This window comes from Eurytemora carolleeae, unplaced genomic scaffold (genome assembly GCF_000591075.1).
Source record: "Eurytemora carolleeae unplaced genomic scaffold, Eaff_2.0 scaffold161, whole genome shotgun sequence".
Classification (NCBI taxonomy): domain Eukaryota; kingdom Metazoa; phylum Arthropoda; class Copepoda; order Calanoida; family Temoridae; genus Eurytemora; species Eurytemora carolleeae.
The window spans coordinates 136,487-152,590 of NW_019396085.1; the positions used below are offsets into that span (position 1 = coordinate 136,487).

Below are 16,104 nucleotides of genomic sequence, written 5' to 3' on the forward strand. Positions count from 1 at the left end.
TTCTGTGAGTAGCAAGGTCACTACCCTCTTCCATTGTTTTGTTTTTAATTTAGCTCGATTCATGTTACTGGCATCAGCTGCTGCTTTCTTACACACTTTTAATGAAATTTTCTTGGTGTCTTGGGGCGTTCTACACATTTTCCAGTTTTTTTTACGAAGTAGTACATGTTTTCCCGTCGTGATTGGTACACAACACCAAAGCCCAAAAATTATCTAGAAACATTTTTTCTACTTCCTCCTTTAACTTTTAATATCTCGTTTTCATCTATCTTGAAGCACTTACAAATAAATTTCTTCTTACTCTCTTCTGTAGGATACCACGTCTGCACATATGACTCTTTTACTTTCGGTTTTTGCTTCTTGCACCTCTTTTTGTACTGTTCCAACTACTGCCTCTAAAGCTCGTTTTTCCAATGTCACTTGCTTCAACCTCTGCATTATGATCATGAACTCTGAGAGTTGAGGGGTTCCCTCTCGTCTGGCTTCTATCATGTTTAGTTCTTTTTCCGAACTGTCCTTAAAACTTGCCGCTGCCGCCAGTTTTGTAGTAAATGTCCTACTCCATAAGGGTTCCTCAACTTGTATCCATCCAGGTACAACTCTTCCCCATCTAACTTTGGATCTCCGTCGTGTAGAATGTAGATATCGGTGAGAATGACACTGCTGTAGAAAGTAGACATTGCAATGAGAAAGAATTCGATTTAGTATATACTACATGGTACCAACATCAAAGTGTTTAGATGTGGGAGATCATATCTGCACTGTCGTATATACTACATCCTATGTACGGCAGATCTTGGTGGGTGCCGTTTACTATACCACCAGGATCTACACCAGACATATGATGATCCTAGCTCTGCCCAACTCTGGCGAAGCCTGTCGAATATATGTGGCTGTATAGCCGAACTCAGTTATTTCGCTAGCTGGGTCACAATAAATGCCAAACCACTAGGCATGATCACATTCACAACTGTTCTATCAATGCCAAACCAATGGGCACATAGAGACTATCAATGCCAAATACTAGGCAAAATCTCAACTGTTATATCAATACCAAACCACAGGGCACAATCTCAGAGACTATCAATTCCTAACACTGGGCATGATCTCAACTGTCCTATCAATGCCAAACCACTGGGCATGATCTCATAGACTATCAATGCCAGACCTGGGTAAGATCTCAACTATTCTGTCAATGCCAAACCACTTGGCATGATCTCAGAGACTATCAATGCCAAACACTGGGCACGATCTTTACTATTCTATCAACGCCAAACCACTGGGCAAGATCTCATTAACTTGTGCGCTAAACAAGGAACAATTACTTCTCACACAGTAATCAAAGCGGAGTTATATAACCAATGTGTATTTTGATATCTACTCTCAGATTAAGTATAATGTGTATATTTACATGTCATGTGTAGTCATATAAAACTTAGTTAAGCTAATCAAAATATGGGTTCAACGGAGTTCTATATGTATGTATCTAAATTGGGTTAATTGCAATACAAGATTTGCGTATTTACTGAGAAACACATTTAGGTTTACGGACAATGTACAATGTAATTTATGTAGGTTACTATGGGACATGCACCTGTATTTATTACAATAATAAACGAAAGCAAATACTTTGATGAAATTTCAGGCAAAAAAACAAAAGAATTTTAAGGAGAGAATGAATATAAAAAAAGCGTAAAAGATTTCTTATAAAATCTAAAGATGCAAATCCAGGAAATATAACAAACAGAGTTTCCACGAGAACATCTAGTAGTTAACATTGTACACAATAGAGCAAGACATCTCTACTACATACAGTAGACTGTTTTCATTTATGTAATAAGGGCGAAATTAAGCACTGTATTTATTATTTTATCATAATGCAGTTAAGCCCCCCCCGGACCAGTTAAATCTATGGATTTCATGGGGTGTTCAGGCCCCAACAGGTGCTAAGTCAACTAAATGTTTGGATTAGGACAAAGAAATAAGTATTATTGTTTATGTTCAAGCAATTTCATGAGCTCATCTTTAGTCACTGTGGGATAGATTTCCCCTTGCCTGTAATGTTGGGTCACTCTCTTTTTGGGATCACTCTCTTTAGCTTGAATCCAGATGTTCCCGTTCTCATCAGACCCATGCTTGAAAAGGTTTCCTCCCCCCTGGAAAGAAAAAAATTTAAGCCCCCCCTTTGGAAAATTCCTGACTATGCCCCTGTTACAATATATTTACTAAAACATAACCTTTTTCTTCAAAGCAGTTCATTAACATAATTTTCAATTAATGAGATTAAAATTTTATCAGCTAAGGATGCAGTCACCTCCCTGCAGTTTGGAACTGCACTATCAAGAGGATGACCGCTGTCTTCCAGTTTGTAAAACCCATGAAGATTGCAATTATTTCAGGTTATTGAAGTTCATATTGCACCAGTATTATCCAACATGGAGCCAGATTTGTTATAAGTCTAAATAATTCATACCCCGCAAGGATAATTTTACTTGAGGAATCAAGCATACATCCTAAAATTTCTAAGTGACCTCGTGGATATCCAGATCAAGCGTTAAAGATTTATCATATTTTTACAAAAATTTCTGATCTCTGAGATCATAACATTTGAATGGATATTGTTGATCTTGATCTTTATAACCAAAGTGGGCACTTTTTAATCCAAGGATGAATTCTTAATCCCTCAACTCAAGTTAACACCGCAGGGGATATCAAAAAAGGAATTAATTAATCTGTAGATCTGCATAAAAATTAATGCTTGATCCCAAAATTCACAACACAAAAGTTCTAACTTCTGAGCTGGAAATCCATAATTGCTTGATCTCGATATCGACAGTAAACACTTTTGAACTGTATGCAGAATCATCTTGATATCTTGATTTTGGATGTCCATATTTTCTCTGAGTCTGTTCTCTCATTGGTTGAGAAAAAATCTCTCATTCTTGGTTCTTATTTTTCCAAAAACAACATTCAGACATACAGGGTATTGAATAACGATTAGATTAATCTGTAGATTAACAAAAGATTGATATCCACATAACAAGAGTTACAAAAATATTTTTAGGCGGGGTTCTGAACCTGGCACCAGAATGTGTTTATTTGGAAGATGCGAAAATTTAATAATTTCATGTGCTTCTCAAGCATGCAGGTATGCTGTCATGCAAGGATACATGTTTTTCAGAACTTTATCCTGCCGTTGATGAAGTTTTTTTTCTAATAACCAGCTTCTTCTTTCAAGATGTTTATGTTCCAGATCTCTTTAAAGCTGGGTATTCAAATTCAAGGGTCTCTATAAATCTTTTAAAAAATTGTTCAACCCTGTATTAACGAGGAAATCTCTAATTCCTATTGTCTATTTGTCACAACAAAAAACCTCTTCACATAAATCTATCTTGAAGGGGGTGCTTTAAAAAATGTACCGTCCTGTTAAGCCGTTGTATGCATACGGCACAACTGCAGCCTAAATGTTAGTTCTGTACTTTATAAGAACAGGAATTGACAGTTTCTTGGAAAATTTTGAAAGTTTCCTTCAAGGATTTTGTGACAATTATGATTTGTGAATGGGCATGCTTTGAAATTTTTCTATCTTTTAAGAGTAGGGTTTCCAACTCAAGTGGATTTTATTCTGCATGATTTTGCACAAAGGAATTCGTATTGGAAACACTTAGTATAACCAGACAGATCAGCTGGTTGTTGTTAACAATTAATTATCTAAAGGAATTGAGTTTTTGCTACAAACTTCTATTTTCTAACCCCTATATCTTTGCAACCCGATGATGTAAACCTTTAATATTTCAAACTTAAGACTATTTGATCTACCAGAATTAATAGTTTGCAATATCAAAGGTCGAGGTAAACGGGTTGCAAAGTTATAGGAATTAGAAAATCGTTAATAAAGGTGCTGTTTTCCCAAAATTGTCGTTGATATTCAAAAATTGCCATTCTTTTACAAAATGTTGCTCCGCCAAAATTGACGATAAGACCAATGATTGTCATTGATGATTGAAGACAATGTTAAATATTTTTTATTTCTAGAGATTTGAATGGAAACTGCTGTGGTGGATTCTGTTGTTTGGAAACAAGGACAGTTACAATTGTAACTGTAAAATCAACATACATAACAAAAACTTCTAGTTACCAGTAAGAATATTAATCTTTGCTTCAAAAATTAATTTGAGTGAGAATGGTACCACTATGAGTATATTTTCATTTAAAATATTTTGTATAAAAGCAAACAGAGCTTTATACATTTTAGATAATGTAACAAAAAAAATTTTATTCTATCTGAACCAATTTTTAAAAGAATTTGTTTCCTTCTGAAACAACAGTTTTTAAAAAGTTGAAAATTTTTTTATATCTAGTATACTGAAGTGTAAATTGACTTCTTCTAGTCCTAGAATAATCTTAAAGTATACAAATTTTGGTCTTAAAGTTTTTGTTAAATACGATTAGATTCTTTTAGTGTTTGGGAGACTGCTGAGAAATACAACACCCTTATCCGTTGTCGATCGTATAGCGACTGTCCTAGAACAGATTTTTGTGATATAAAGGACAACAAAGCTTGGGGTATATGCCTGTCACAGACATCATGTACCCAGAGAACGTTGAGCAAATGGCCCTGGAATACAGAGTGTGTGGACGAATTCATTGTTAGAAAAAACTGCTACGAGCACAGTACTTGTAACAATATGTATGTGCCAAGTCAGTGTGCTTTAACAACCAAGTAAGTCATATTTAATACATGATTTGGACATCATCCTCAAATATAGCATCATATATCACATATATCACATTTAACCTTTTCGCAAAAGATAAACTCAATTTAAACATATCTATGGTGCTTAAAAGTCGGCCTGGTAAGGATGAATCAGAATCACTATTTGTGCTTTCTAATATATTTATTTTTGCCAAATGAGTATGTAATTATTTTTTTTTCTGGATAGCACACCCCTGACAGATTTAGGGGGGCTACACTTTGGCATTTTATGGTTCTAAAGTCAGGATTTTTTGTTTCGAAATAAATCTATCACCCCCCTCAATTAAATCCTGTATCCGCCCCTGGTTAAAATATATATGTTTCTTAGGGAGTTTGTGTGTTACCCAATTCCATTATCTAAATGTCATTCTGGCTGTGAATGTGACCGAGAACGGATGTTTTGCCATTATTCACCTGTAACGGAGACAAGATGGTGCACTAACGACAGAGATTGTGACGAAGGATGGACATGTAAACGGGGAGAATGTTATTTTGAAAGTAATTCTACTTGCACAGTTCAAGAAACTGCCTCTAAGTGTGGTAGCAGATCTATTTGTGATAATTTCAAGTGTATTGTGTACACACCCCAATGCTGGAGAAACACTGACTGCCAAGGAACAGGTAAAAAGTAATTTCACGCCAATTATAAAAGATTATTGAGCCAGGATTCCTTGCCTTTCCTACTTTTTTTTTTATTTCTCAATGTCTCTAAATTTAGCTTTTACTTGGCTTTTTAAGTTTGTCTATAGTTACTTGTAAACCCAAAGAGAATAGAATATATATTAGAGGGGAATTTACTAGAAAAAAGTGTAAAACGGCCATTTTGTTGTACTGTTTCCATACAACAGGTGTACGTGCTATATAACCTTTTGGGCCCTGGAACATCATTTTATAGAAAATCTAAAATTAATGTTAAAAGAAAACCAAATTATGAAATAGGCTCGTTTCATAATTGACCAATGATCATTTCTATGCCTTTCACCTAACAAACGATGATTTTCTGTTATAACTATAAATCAAATGATGTTTTTTATTCACCTAATTCCAGGCCCGTAGCCAGGATTTGACCAGGGGGGGTGCAACCTGATGCGCTGCAGGGAAAAATTTTTTTGGGGGGGTTTTTAATGATTTTTTTAAAACAATGTTTGGTTTGGTTTTACAGTGGTATATGGTTGTTTTTTTTACATTGTCAATGCACACTATAAAGGATAACCTTTTTAACAAGTGTATTTGAGTTTTTAAGGGAGTACTGCTTAACTAACAGAGTCAAGTAATCATTTATTACTTTGACTTTGCAATATGAAAATGATATGATCTTATTTCTTATTCATTTAAAAAAAAGCTTTTCAAGGGTCAAGGGGGAAACCCCTCACCACGGAAAAAAATGAATAGTCTAGGGAACATACTGTATTAATGTACTCTACTGCATATAATTTGTGAACATTTACAAGATTTGTACACTTTGAACTCCCTTTCAGGTTGAAAGGGACTGAATATATTCATACCGAGATTCTTTAAATTCCCCTCTAATATATATTCTATTCTCTATGGGTAAACCTAATAAATACTATTGCAAGAAAATAATTATGATAAAAATTAAGATCTTATAAATGTTCAGCATTATGTGTCTGGGGATATTGCCAGTATACAACACTGGAAACTAAACCTAGTAAAGAGTCATATGAGTGCAAAGGTAATTTTTACTCACAGACTAGATACTCAAAACTCATATCACATAACCTCACTTTCAAGACGAAGTGCAGTTCATTCAGATCGCCAACAACATGGTTTGGATTTGTTTTAAACTTAAAGAGAAGCTTTTTTTAAAAAATATAAACAAAAATTGTGAAAGTAAAAAAAGGAAGCACTGGAAAAATGACCTTTTTTCAAGAATATGTACACTTAAACATTCCCAATATTTTTAAAATTTTACAGTTTTTCCCAGCCTACCTGATGTACTCTGCTGTACACTGAACCTCTATCAATATCTACTCTGTGTTTTCCCAGCCTACCTGCTGTACTCTGATGTACACTGAACCTCTATCAATATATACTCTGTGTTTTCCCAGCCTACCTGCTGTACTCTGCTGTACACTGAACCTCTATCAATATCTACTCTGTGTTTTCCCAGCCTACCTGCTGTACTCTGCTGTACACTGAACCTCTATCAATATCTACTCTGTGTTTTCCCAGCCTACCTGCTGTACTCTGATGTACACTGAACCTCTATCAATATCTACTCTGTGTTTTCCCAGCCTACCTTCTGTACTCTGCTGTACACTGAACCTCTATCAATATCTACTCTGTGTTTTTCCCAGCCTACCTGCTGTACTCTGATGTACACTGAACCTCTATCAATATCTACTCTGTGTTTTTCCCAGCCTACCTGCTGTACTCTGATGTACACTGAACCTCTATCAATATCTACTCTGTGTTTTTACTTTACTTGACAGTTTATAAACATTAGGGAAACATTGAAATTTGGCAATTTAAACCATGAATTATTTATAATTATAGAATATGAGTTTACACATCTGCTTTTGTAAAAACATCTTTCACTGTGTTTCACTCATGGAGCAAAATTTTAGGAGACATTTGCTTTAAGAAGTGTGAAGGGAAAGGATGTAAACCACCAATTGTTGGGTAAATGTACTATTGATTTTTTTACACATTATTTTGTAACAAAGGAATTGAGTTTTTTTTCTCAAACTCTGATTTTTTATCCCTTTATCTTTGCATTTGAATGTCGGAAACCTTAGATGTTCAAATTATAAATCATTTTAGATCAAATAATGATGGTTTGAAATATTAAAGGTTTACACCATCATCAGGTTAAAAAGATATGGCGATTGTAAAATCATAATTTGTGGCAAAAACTCAGTTCCTTTATCTTTCAATGATCATTCATGCTTTTCAAAATATAATCTAATTACAGTTGTGGGAGTGATAATGACTGTGTACCCCCTCTTAAATGCCTTTCACAACCAAGATTCAGTGGTCGAACATGTCAGGTCACTGAATGTTACCAATCAAGTGACTGTCCATTAAACTGGAGATGCATTGACAGAGAATGCTTACCAAGTATTATTTGTGGAACAGATAGTCAATGTCCTCGGCGTGAGGTATATAAATAGTTTAATGCTAATGTTTTCTGTAATAATGTACCTAATTGATATGTTGACAGTTTGTTCATTTTAGGTCTGTAGTGATGGCATGTGTAAAAATCAGCCAACTTGCAACTCAGATAACAATTGTTTTCAACCCAATAATATTTGCCGCAATGGTGAATGCTTTATCTCATGCAGGTCACACCAACAATGTATGCCTTATAACCTAATATGCGGCTCGGAAACAGAATATTGTGAGAAACCTCAATGCAAGGGTTATTATGATTGTAAGCTGGGAGAAAAATGTGAAAACTATAAATGTGTTCCTGACATTTCTTGTTCTGACTCTGGGGATTGTTCTCAGCTGATAACAAATACAGAAAGCATAAATGGTGTACTTACAAAGGTCACTTACACTTGCATTATTGGCACATGCAACAGACAATGTTCACTCTCAAATCCATGTCCAGAAAACTATATCTGTAGAAATTCCCAATGTGAGCAATCCCAAAGTTGTGATCATGAAAAGTGTGATCCACCCTATATTTGCAGTAGAGGAAATTGTGTTCCCTTTGACTGTAGATATGAAATCTGTCCAGCCGGCCAATTTTGCAATTTGGATTTTGTTTGTCAAACTTTTCCTGGATGTGGATTTAACACTGTATGCCCACACAATACCACATGTATAAATGGAATGTGTTTGAGTGAACCTAAATGTAAAACATATAAAGATTGTGACTTTGGTTTTGTATGTGAAAATGAAAAATGTATACAAGGAGTTTGTCCAAAAGGATGTCGAAATTGTTATAATGGTAGATGTGTTGACTTTTGCAATGAAGACATCCCCTGCCCCAAATCAATGAAATGTGAAGACAATCAATGCGTTACAAACCAAAAATGTGGCAAATGCAAAAATGATGAGGCATGTTATTTGGGGAAATGTACAGCTATTCATTGCTGTTGTGATATTTTCTGCCCTGGACCATTGATATGTAATAAAAGACTTGGAGTGTGCAAAGATTATACTTGCGATGATGATGAACAGTGCCAAAAAGATGACCCTAAAGTTATTTCTATCAACTCTTGCCAGAATGGAAAATGTAAGGAACAAAAAATTTGTAACTTTGATTTTGAATGCCCGGACAACCTAAAATGTGAATTTTACTACAATGCCAAAACTCCTCGTGTATGTCAAGAAATCAAAAAATACTGTACATTTTCTGATGATCGATGCAGGGGTGATAAATTCTGTGATTGCATGACAAATCAGAAGGAATGTCTATGCAGAAATCCGAAAACAGTGACGCAGTGTCAATTTCCAACTGACTGCCCACATGGGCAACGATGCGACCTGATGAATGGCTTATGCTATTCAGTTGGATCTTGCTTTGAAGACAATCACTGTCCTTCTGGTTTTGAATGTGAGATTAGATCAAGAGCTTGTGTTTTAAGAAGTACGGAGTGCCCAGATGGTTTCATTCTTGACAAGACAACAAGGCTGTGCTTACTGAAATGTAACAGAAATAGCCAAATTTGTGAGGGAAAGTATACTATATATATTGGTAAATGTGAAGATAAAACAGTATGCAGACCAACTCCCTGTCAAAAAGATAATGATTGCCCTAAAGATTATTTGTGTAATGATCGTATATGTATACTAAAAATAGTTGATGTTTGCTATAATGACTTTCAATGCATGTTGGGAGAGAGATGTATTTTTGGAAAATGTAGAAAAACATGTGAGAAATGTGGAAAGGGGCAGATATGCAAGTCTGGTGTGTGCATTGATGAAGATACTGAAATAGTTCCTAAGATTAAATGTCGCTTCAACACAAATTGTCCCATGGGTATGAAATGTGATGGTCAAGTTTGTGAGATTACTAAAGAAACAAACGAATTTTGCCATTTTGATGAAGATTGTGGCAAATTCACATTCTGTAAGGAAGGACACTGTCTCTGCTTCAGCAATAAATGCTACCAAGAGTGTTCTGATAAGTGCCCAGATCAGTTTGAATGTCAAAAAGCAAGAGGCCAAGGAATTTGTGTTCCAATAAATAAGAATAACTGCCCCATTCCTGGAATGACTAAAATTGATAACTCTTGCAGATTTCCAGAATGCTTTGACCGCTCACAATGCAGTAGCGGAATATGCTTTCAAGGATTCTGCCAAACTCATGAGTTTTGCAGTTCTAGATGTCCAGCAAGGTACAAGTGTAAATTTGGCATGTGCATTGAAACAGAAAATATTTGTCTTACAGATCAAGATTGTGTGCATTTTGGCTATGCTTTTTGTGATAATGGGATCTGCACAAGAAAAATCTTTGGAGGTTGTCCTGTTGGAATGGTTCTAGGGGACGGTTATATATGCAGAAAAGAGATGTGTCAGCAAGACAAGGATTGCAAAAATAATCTGTCTTGTAGATTATCCTCTAATGAGGAATATGGTATTTGTGTGGAAAATATCACTTATGTGGCACCACCTAAAAAATGTCAAAAGGGAGAATACAAATTATTAGGAGAATGTGTAGCACTGCAGTGTACACATCATGGCCACTGTCCTCCATCAGAATTTTGCGTGATGGGAATGTGCCAAGAAAGATCACCAGAATGTGAACCTTTTACTTTAAGGTAAATATTAATTTTGTATTAAATGTTCATTACATTAGGAAGAATGCTCTTTTAACTTAAATTAAATTCAGTAACTCAAGATCAATGATCTTTGATCTTTAAGAACCTAATGTGGTAATTAACACTGTTATTCATCTGAAACAAAGTGGTGACCATGGAAACAAGCTATTTTTTTATTAAAGGACCAAGAGGGGGCCAATTTGACGTGCCCACTACAATTTTTTCTTGTTATGAGATTTTTGCTTTCTCTTAATTAAAGAAGATTGTTTACAGTTTTTATCGATGAAGAGAACTGATAAAACTTTTTTTTCATAGAGTAAATTGGCTTTACATTTCATAAGCCCCATCACTTGAGCTAATTTGACCCAATATTTCTAAAAATTTAGTGGCAAACTATTCTTAGCTTTGCAAGGCATATTTCGCTCACATTGTTATTATAAGATGCAAATATCACATGGAAATGGGAAGAAAGAAAAAAGTTGAACCCTACATATGTAATACATTTATCAAAATATTTATATATATTTACAATTTTCTAATTTGAATATCTAACAAATAGATTCACATTTACTTATTTATCAATATATCTATTGAGTATATCTGAAGTGGCTTCAAAAGTTGAAATATAAACAACATGCACTGCAAAAATACTGTTAACATCCTTTAGTTTTTATAGTACAGATTACACAGAAAGGACCTGGGCAGAAAGTTCCTCTTTAGTTACAGTTGTAATTATCAATCATTAAGAAAACCTATAAGTTACTGTGAGACTTCAAAAACTTTCAGTTTAATATGAGCATGACTTATACAAATCAACAGCTACCTTTATTGTCCTGTCTGTGGATTCTCTGCATGTGAACCCAAGATACATTTTGGGTGTTTACTGTTTAATTACGTTCAGGTTTTAGGGTGGATTCTCATTTAAACTACTCCCGTTTGAACTATTTTTCGTTTGAACTATTGTTCATTTGAACTACTGACATGACGTCATATCCTGTAGTTCAAATCAACACATTTCTTGCTCATTTGAACTATTTTTCTACCGCAATTCAGTTTTTAAATTTTTTTATATTCGCAAAAAGTTAGTTCATGACAAATAATTAGATCAATTACACAGAAATGTTTCAAATAAACATAAAAAATAGTTTAAATTAACAAACAAAATAGTTCAAATGAACATAAAAATAGTTTAAATTAACATAAAAATATTTCAAATGAAGATAAAAATAGTTCAAATGAACATAAAAATAGTTTGAATGAACATAAAAATAGTTCAAATGAACATAAAAATAGTTCAAATGAAATAGTTCAAATTGAAAAAAAATGTTGAAATGAACTTAAAATATAGTTTATATAAAGAAAAGAATAGTTAAAATGAAATAGTTTAAATGAAAAAACAAATAGTTCTGCAAATGAAATAGTTCAAATGAACAAAAAATAGTTAAAATGAACAAGATATAATTAGTTAGATAACAATTTTACACAGAAATGTTTTAAATAAACATAAGAATAGTTTAAATTAACAAAAATAGTTCAAATTAGAAAAAAATAGTTCAAATGAAAAATAAACAAACAAAAATTTCAAATAAAATAGTAAAAAAACATATAAAGAGATCAAATGTGATTTACTCCTACTCCTGACGTGATTTTACCCCACCCCTTTGACTGTCTCCTCCAACGGCAGACATGAACTCATACCTTCGAGTGTGCGAGGTGGGGAAGACTTCACTGCAGATTTTACTTTTTGGCATGACCACTTTTTCAAGAATTTTCAAATAAATTAGTTTTTTTACGGTTAGGTTAGGTTAAGACACTTTCTAGGCTGAGCGCTGCGGCTGGGACAGGCTAAGGGCCAAGCGCTGCGACACTTTCTTTTATTTAGGGTGAGGTTAGGTTAAGACACTTTCTGGGCCGAGCACTGCAGCTAGGATTCAATCTCGATCTACAAATGTCATCCCCCCTTTTAAATCATGCTTTTAATTAAGCATGGCAGTGAAGTCTTCCCCACATCGCACACTCAAGAAGGTTGGAATTCAGCGTCTGCCACCTCCCACGGGCCTGCAGGCCCCCGAGGCCCCTCCCCTAATTACTTCAGCTGATCCACAGCATTTGAACTATTTTTGTGTTTATTTGAACTATTTTTTTGTCCATTTGAACTATTTTTTTGTCTGTTTGAACTATTTTTACGTCCATTTGAATTATTTATTTGATCATTGTGACTATTGTTTTGTTCATTTCAACTATTTTTTTTGTCTATTTGAACTATTTGTTTCCCATTTGAACTATTGTTCAAATTTTATTTATTTTTTGTCATTTTCATTTGAAATATTTTTTTCTCATCTGAACTATTTTTTTGTTCATTTGAACTATTTCATTTGAACTATTTTTTTTTCATTTGAACTATTTCTTTTTAACTATTTTTTGTCATAATTGAACTTTTTCATTTGGACTATTTTTTTCTTCATTTAAACTATATTGAACTATTTTTTTCATTTGAACTATTTCATTTGAACTTTTTTTATGTCCATTCAAACTATTTTTTCGTTCATTTAAACTATTTTTGTGTTCATTTGTACTATTTTTTTGTTCATTTGAACTATTTTTATGTCCATTTGAACTATTTTTATGTTCATTTGAACTATTTATTTGTTCATTTCATTTAAAATATATATAGTTCAAATGGAAATAGTTAAAATTAGCTAAAAAATAGTTCAAATGAGCAATATATTTACTGGTTTGAACTATTGTTCATTTCAACTACTCATGTGGTACCACGTTCAGTAGTTCAAAACGAACAATAGTTCAAAACAATAATTCAAACGGGAGTAGTTCAAATGAGATAACATCGGTTTTAGTGTAAGGTAGGGTTTCCAGTCGTAATTTCGTTACGCGTAATTACGCGTAACGAAACGTAACACTTTCTTTCACTTACGCAGGAGCATTACACGTAATTACGCATATATTACGTTTACGAAAGAAAGTCTAGTTTCGCGTAATTAAGGCGTAATTACGCGAAATTACGTATTACGTAACAATTCCGTAATAATTAAAGTACATATTAATTCTCAGAAATAATTATAGCGGGACAGTATGTACTCAACCCCCCCCCCCTTCTATTCTTTCCTGCTGACCACCCCCCTCGACTTCTATTTATTCCTGCCCATCCAACCAACATATCAAACATATTTTGACGATTTTATTTCGACATTTTTTCAAACAAGGAAGGTAAGCTTGAGAAAGTAGGTTGAAATATTAACAAGTCGTTGAAAATATAAAAATTTTATAGATTATGTATTGGCTGAAATTCTAATTCAACTTGCGTGACATTATTTTCCTTGTAAGTTAGTTGTTTTATTTAAATTAAAAGTTAAAACATCAAAATTTCATAGACGTAATTAAGGAAAAATTTCGCAAAATTACTGTGTAGAAACTACGCGAAATTGAAGTTTTGCTAATTACGCGTAATTATTACAAAATTTCGCGAAATTACGTTGTAGAAATTACGCGAAATTACGCCGTAATTTCGCGAAATGGAAATTTCTCCGATTACGCGTAATCCTGCGAAATTACACGAAATGAAAATTATTACGCGTAACTGCACGTAATTACGCGTAAGAGAATAATCTATTACGTTGGAAACCCTAGTGTAAGGGGGGGAGGGGGCGGAAGAAGAAAATCAGTCCACTTATATATTAGGATTTAAAATTTATTATCTTAGAGATACTAATGCATTTTATGATTCTTAATTAACAATTAAATGCTTTAAACGCCTCTGATAAAAATAGGAAACTAAAACCATGGGGGTCAACAAAATTTCAAGTTATCTTTTAATATATATTATGCTTTTGTTCTTATTTTCTAGTTAACTGTATATTGTTAACTTTTAGTTTTTCTTATTATCTTTAGTCGTCTTTTATTCATATTAGTAATACAAACTAATAAGGATAACTGTAGACTTACTTAGATACCTTAAGCTGTACATTTTTTCTGTTTCTTTTCTTTTTTATAATTTTTGTAATTCTTTGTATTCCAGTTCTTTATTTATTGAGATATTTTGAGTCATTGGAACTTTATTTTACTTTACAGTATCCATAATCTTACTTACTTATACATCTATATTTTTTTATAATTGTGTAAATTACTTATAAAATGTGACATGTTGCACTGCCACCAGTATTTTTTGCCTTTTTCATTGAAAAACGTAATTTTGAAATAAAGATATTTTTAGGAAAAAATCATGTATTCACAAAAATAGTTTCACTAAAATTATACGGGGGGATTTTTTGGGAGTTTTTTTTGAGTTAGAGGGTAAAAAGAAAACTGGTCAATTTTGCCCGTGTCGGTCCTATGAAAGTTGACAGTCTTGTTTAATACTGAACAATTTGTTGTTTAAAAACTAAAAATTTTACTTCTGTAATAAAGGCCTCACCGCTTTTAAATAAAAAGTGAATTTGAAACAATTCTATAAACTGCTTTTTTATTACTAGCAATATGTGTGGTAAAGAGACATGTAACCCTGCAAGAAGATGTGGCCTAGGTTGTGAATTTTGTCCACCAGAAACACATAACTGTATGGATAATTTCTGTAGTCCTAAAATAGAGTGCAGTGACAATGCAGATTGTCCCAGGTATAGTAGTAAGGAATCATTCGGACTAATAAAGGGTGAAAAAAAACATGTTAAGGCAAATAATTAGATGTTTTATTGGAAACCTTACTTGACTAACTATATATCTGAACATAACCTGATCTGGAATAGAATCATCATGGAGGTTACTACATAGTGTTACTGAAGGGTTGAGGTCCAATAGAACCAAAGTAGGATAATTGGACAGAATAAAATCATACTGTAGGGGTGCAGTAAACCCCCATCACCACTCTTCCAATTTTTTCACGACCTTACATGATTTTATATCTATCTAACAAGCTTATGTGTAACCAATAACAAGCTTTATTTTGTTTAGTGATGCTACTTGTGACATCCCAACAAACAATTGTAAATTCAATCAGATCTGGATAACCTGCAATCAACAGTTCCCTTGTCCAATGGGTTTTTATTGTCATGACAATATCTGCATTGATAGCTGCAAGGATGGAAGGTGTTTAAGATTCAAGGATGTCTGTACAAGGTATATAAAACACTTTTAGATATATGAAATAATATCAGTGATTTCCACCTGTTTCTTTCAATCATATTTTGACCTTTAAACCTTTTCTCTTTATACACTTTTTTTGTCTTTGGATGCAATTTAAATAAAAAGGTATTAAAATACAACTCAATAAGTTAAAAGATTGATAAGTTTTAGACCTAAACGTGAATAAATCCTAAGTAGGCTGGTAGTTTTGTTGTCCCTTTTACTTAATTTTTTATTTGCACCTTGAAATTTTTTGGTTTTTAAGGTATAGTAATTTAAATGATTTTTTGTGAATGTTTTTTATTACTTAGCAAAGAGTACAGGGCAATAAAGAGGCCCACCTGTGTTAAAGTCATTTTGATATATAAAGAAAAAACTACAGAACAGATTAATGTGAATTACAAAGCCTATTAAATGTAGAGCATAGTTCAATTGAGTAATTCTGGGCCAGGTTAATCCGTTTTTTTATGCTATACTTTG

General features: G+C 33.4%; 1 protein-coding gene across 9 annotated transcripts in view; it reads left to right on the forward strand.

Annotated features, from left to right (window-relative positions):
• Positions 1 to 16,104, forward strand: part of LOC111718091 (uncharacterized) — a 48,347-nt gene that overhangs the window by 7,731 nt on the left and 24,512 nt on the right. For all 9 annotated transcript variants that reach the window (XM_023493652.1, XM_023493597.1, XM_023493589.1 and 6 more), the window contains 11 exons: positions 2,299 to 2,399; positions 3,065 to 3,148; positions 4,036 to 4,140; positions 4,463 to 4,723; positions 5,085 to 5,377; positions 6,375 to 6,449; positions 7,345 to 7,399; positions 7,692 to 7,878; positions 7,955 to 10,491; positions 14,979 to 15,119; positions 15,454 to 15,618. In XM_023493652.1, coding sequence (XP_023349420.1) covers positions 2,299 to 2,399; positions 3,065 to 3,148; positions 4,036 to 4,140; positions 4,463 to 4,723; positions 5,085 to 5,377; positions 6,375 to 6,449; positions 7,345 to 7,399; positions 7,692 to 7,878; positions 7,955 to 10,491; positions 14,979 to 15,119; positions 15,454 to 15,618 — 4,004 coding nt within the window. The remainder of the gene's footprint in view (positions 1 to 2,298; positions 2,400 to 3,064; positions 3,149 to 4,035; positions 4,141 to 4,462; positions 4,724 to 5,084; positions 5,378 to 6,374; positions 6,450 to 7,344; positions 7,400 to 7,691; positions 7,879 to 7,954; positions 10,492 to 14,978; positions 15,120 to 15,453; positions 15,619 to 16,104) is intronic.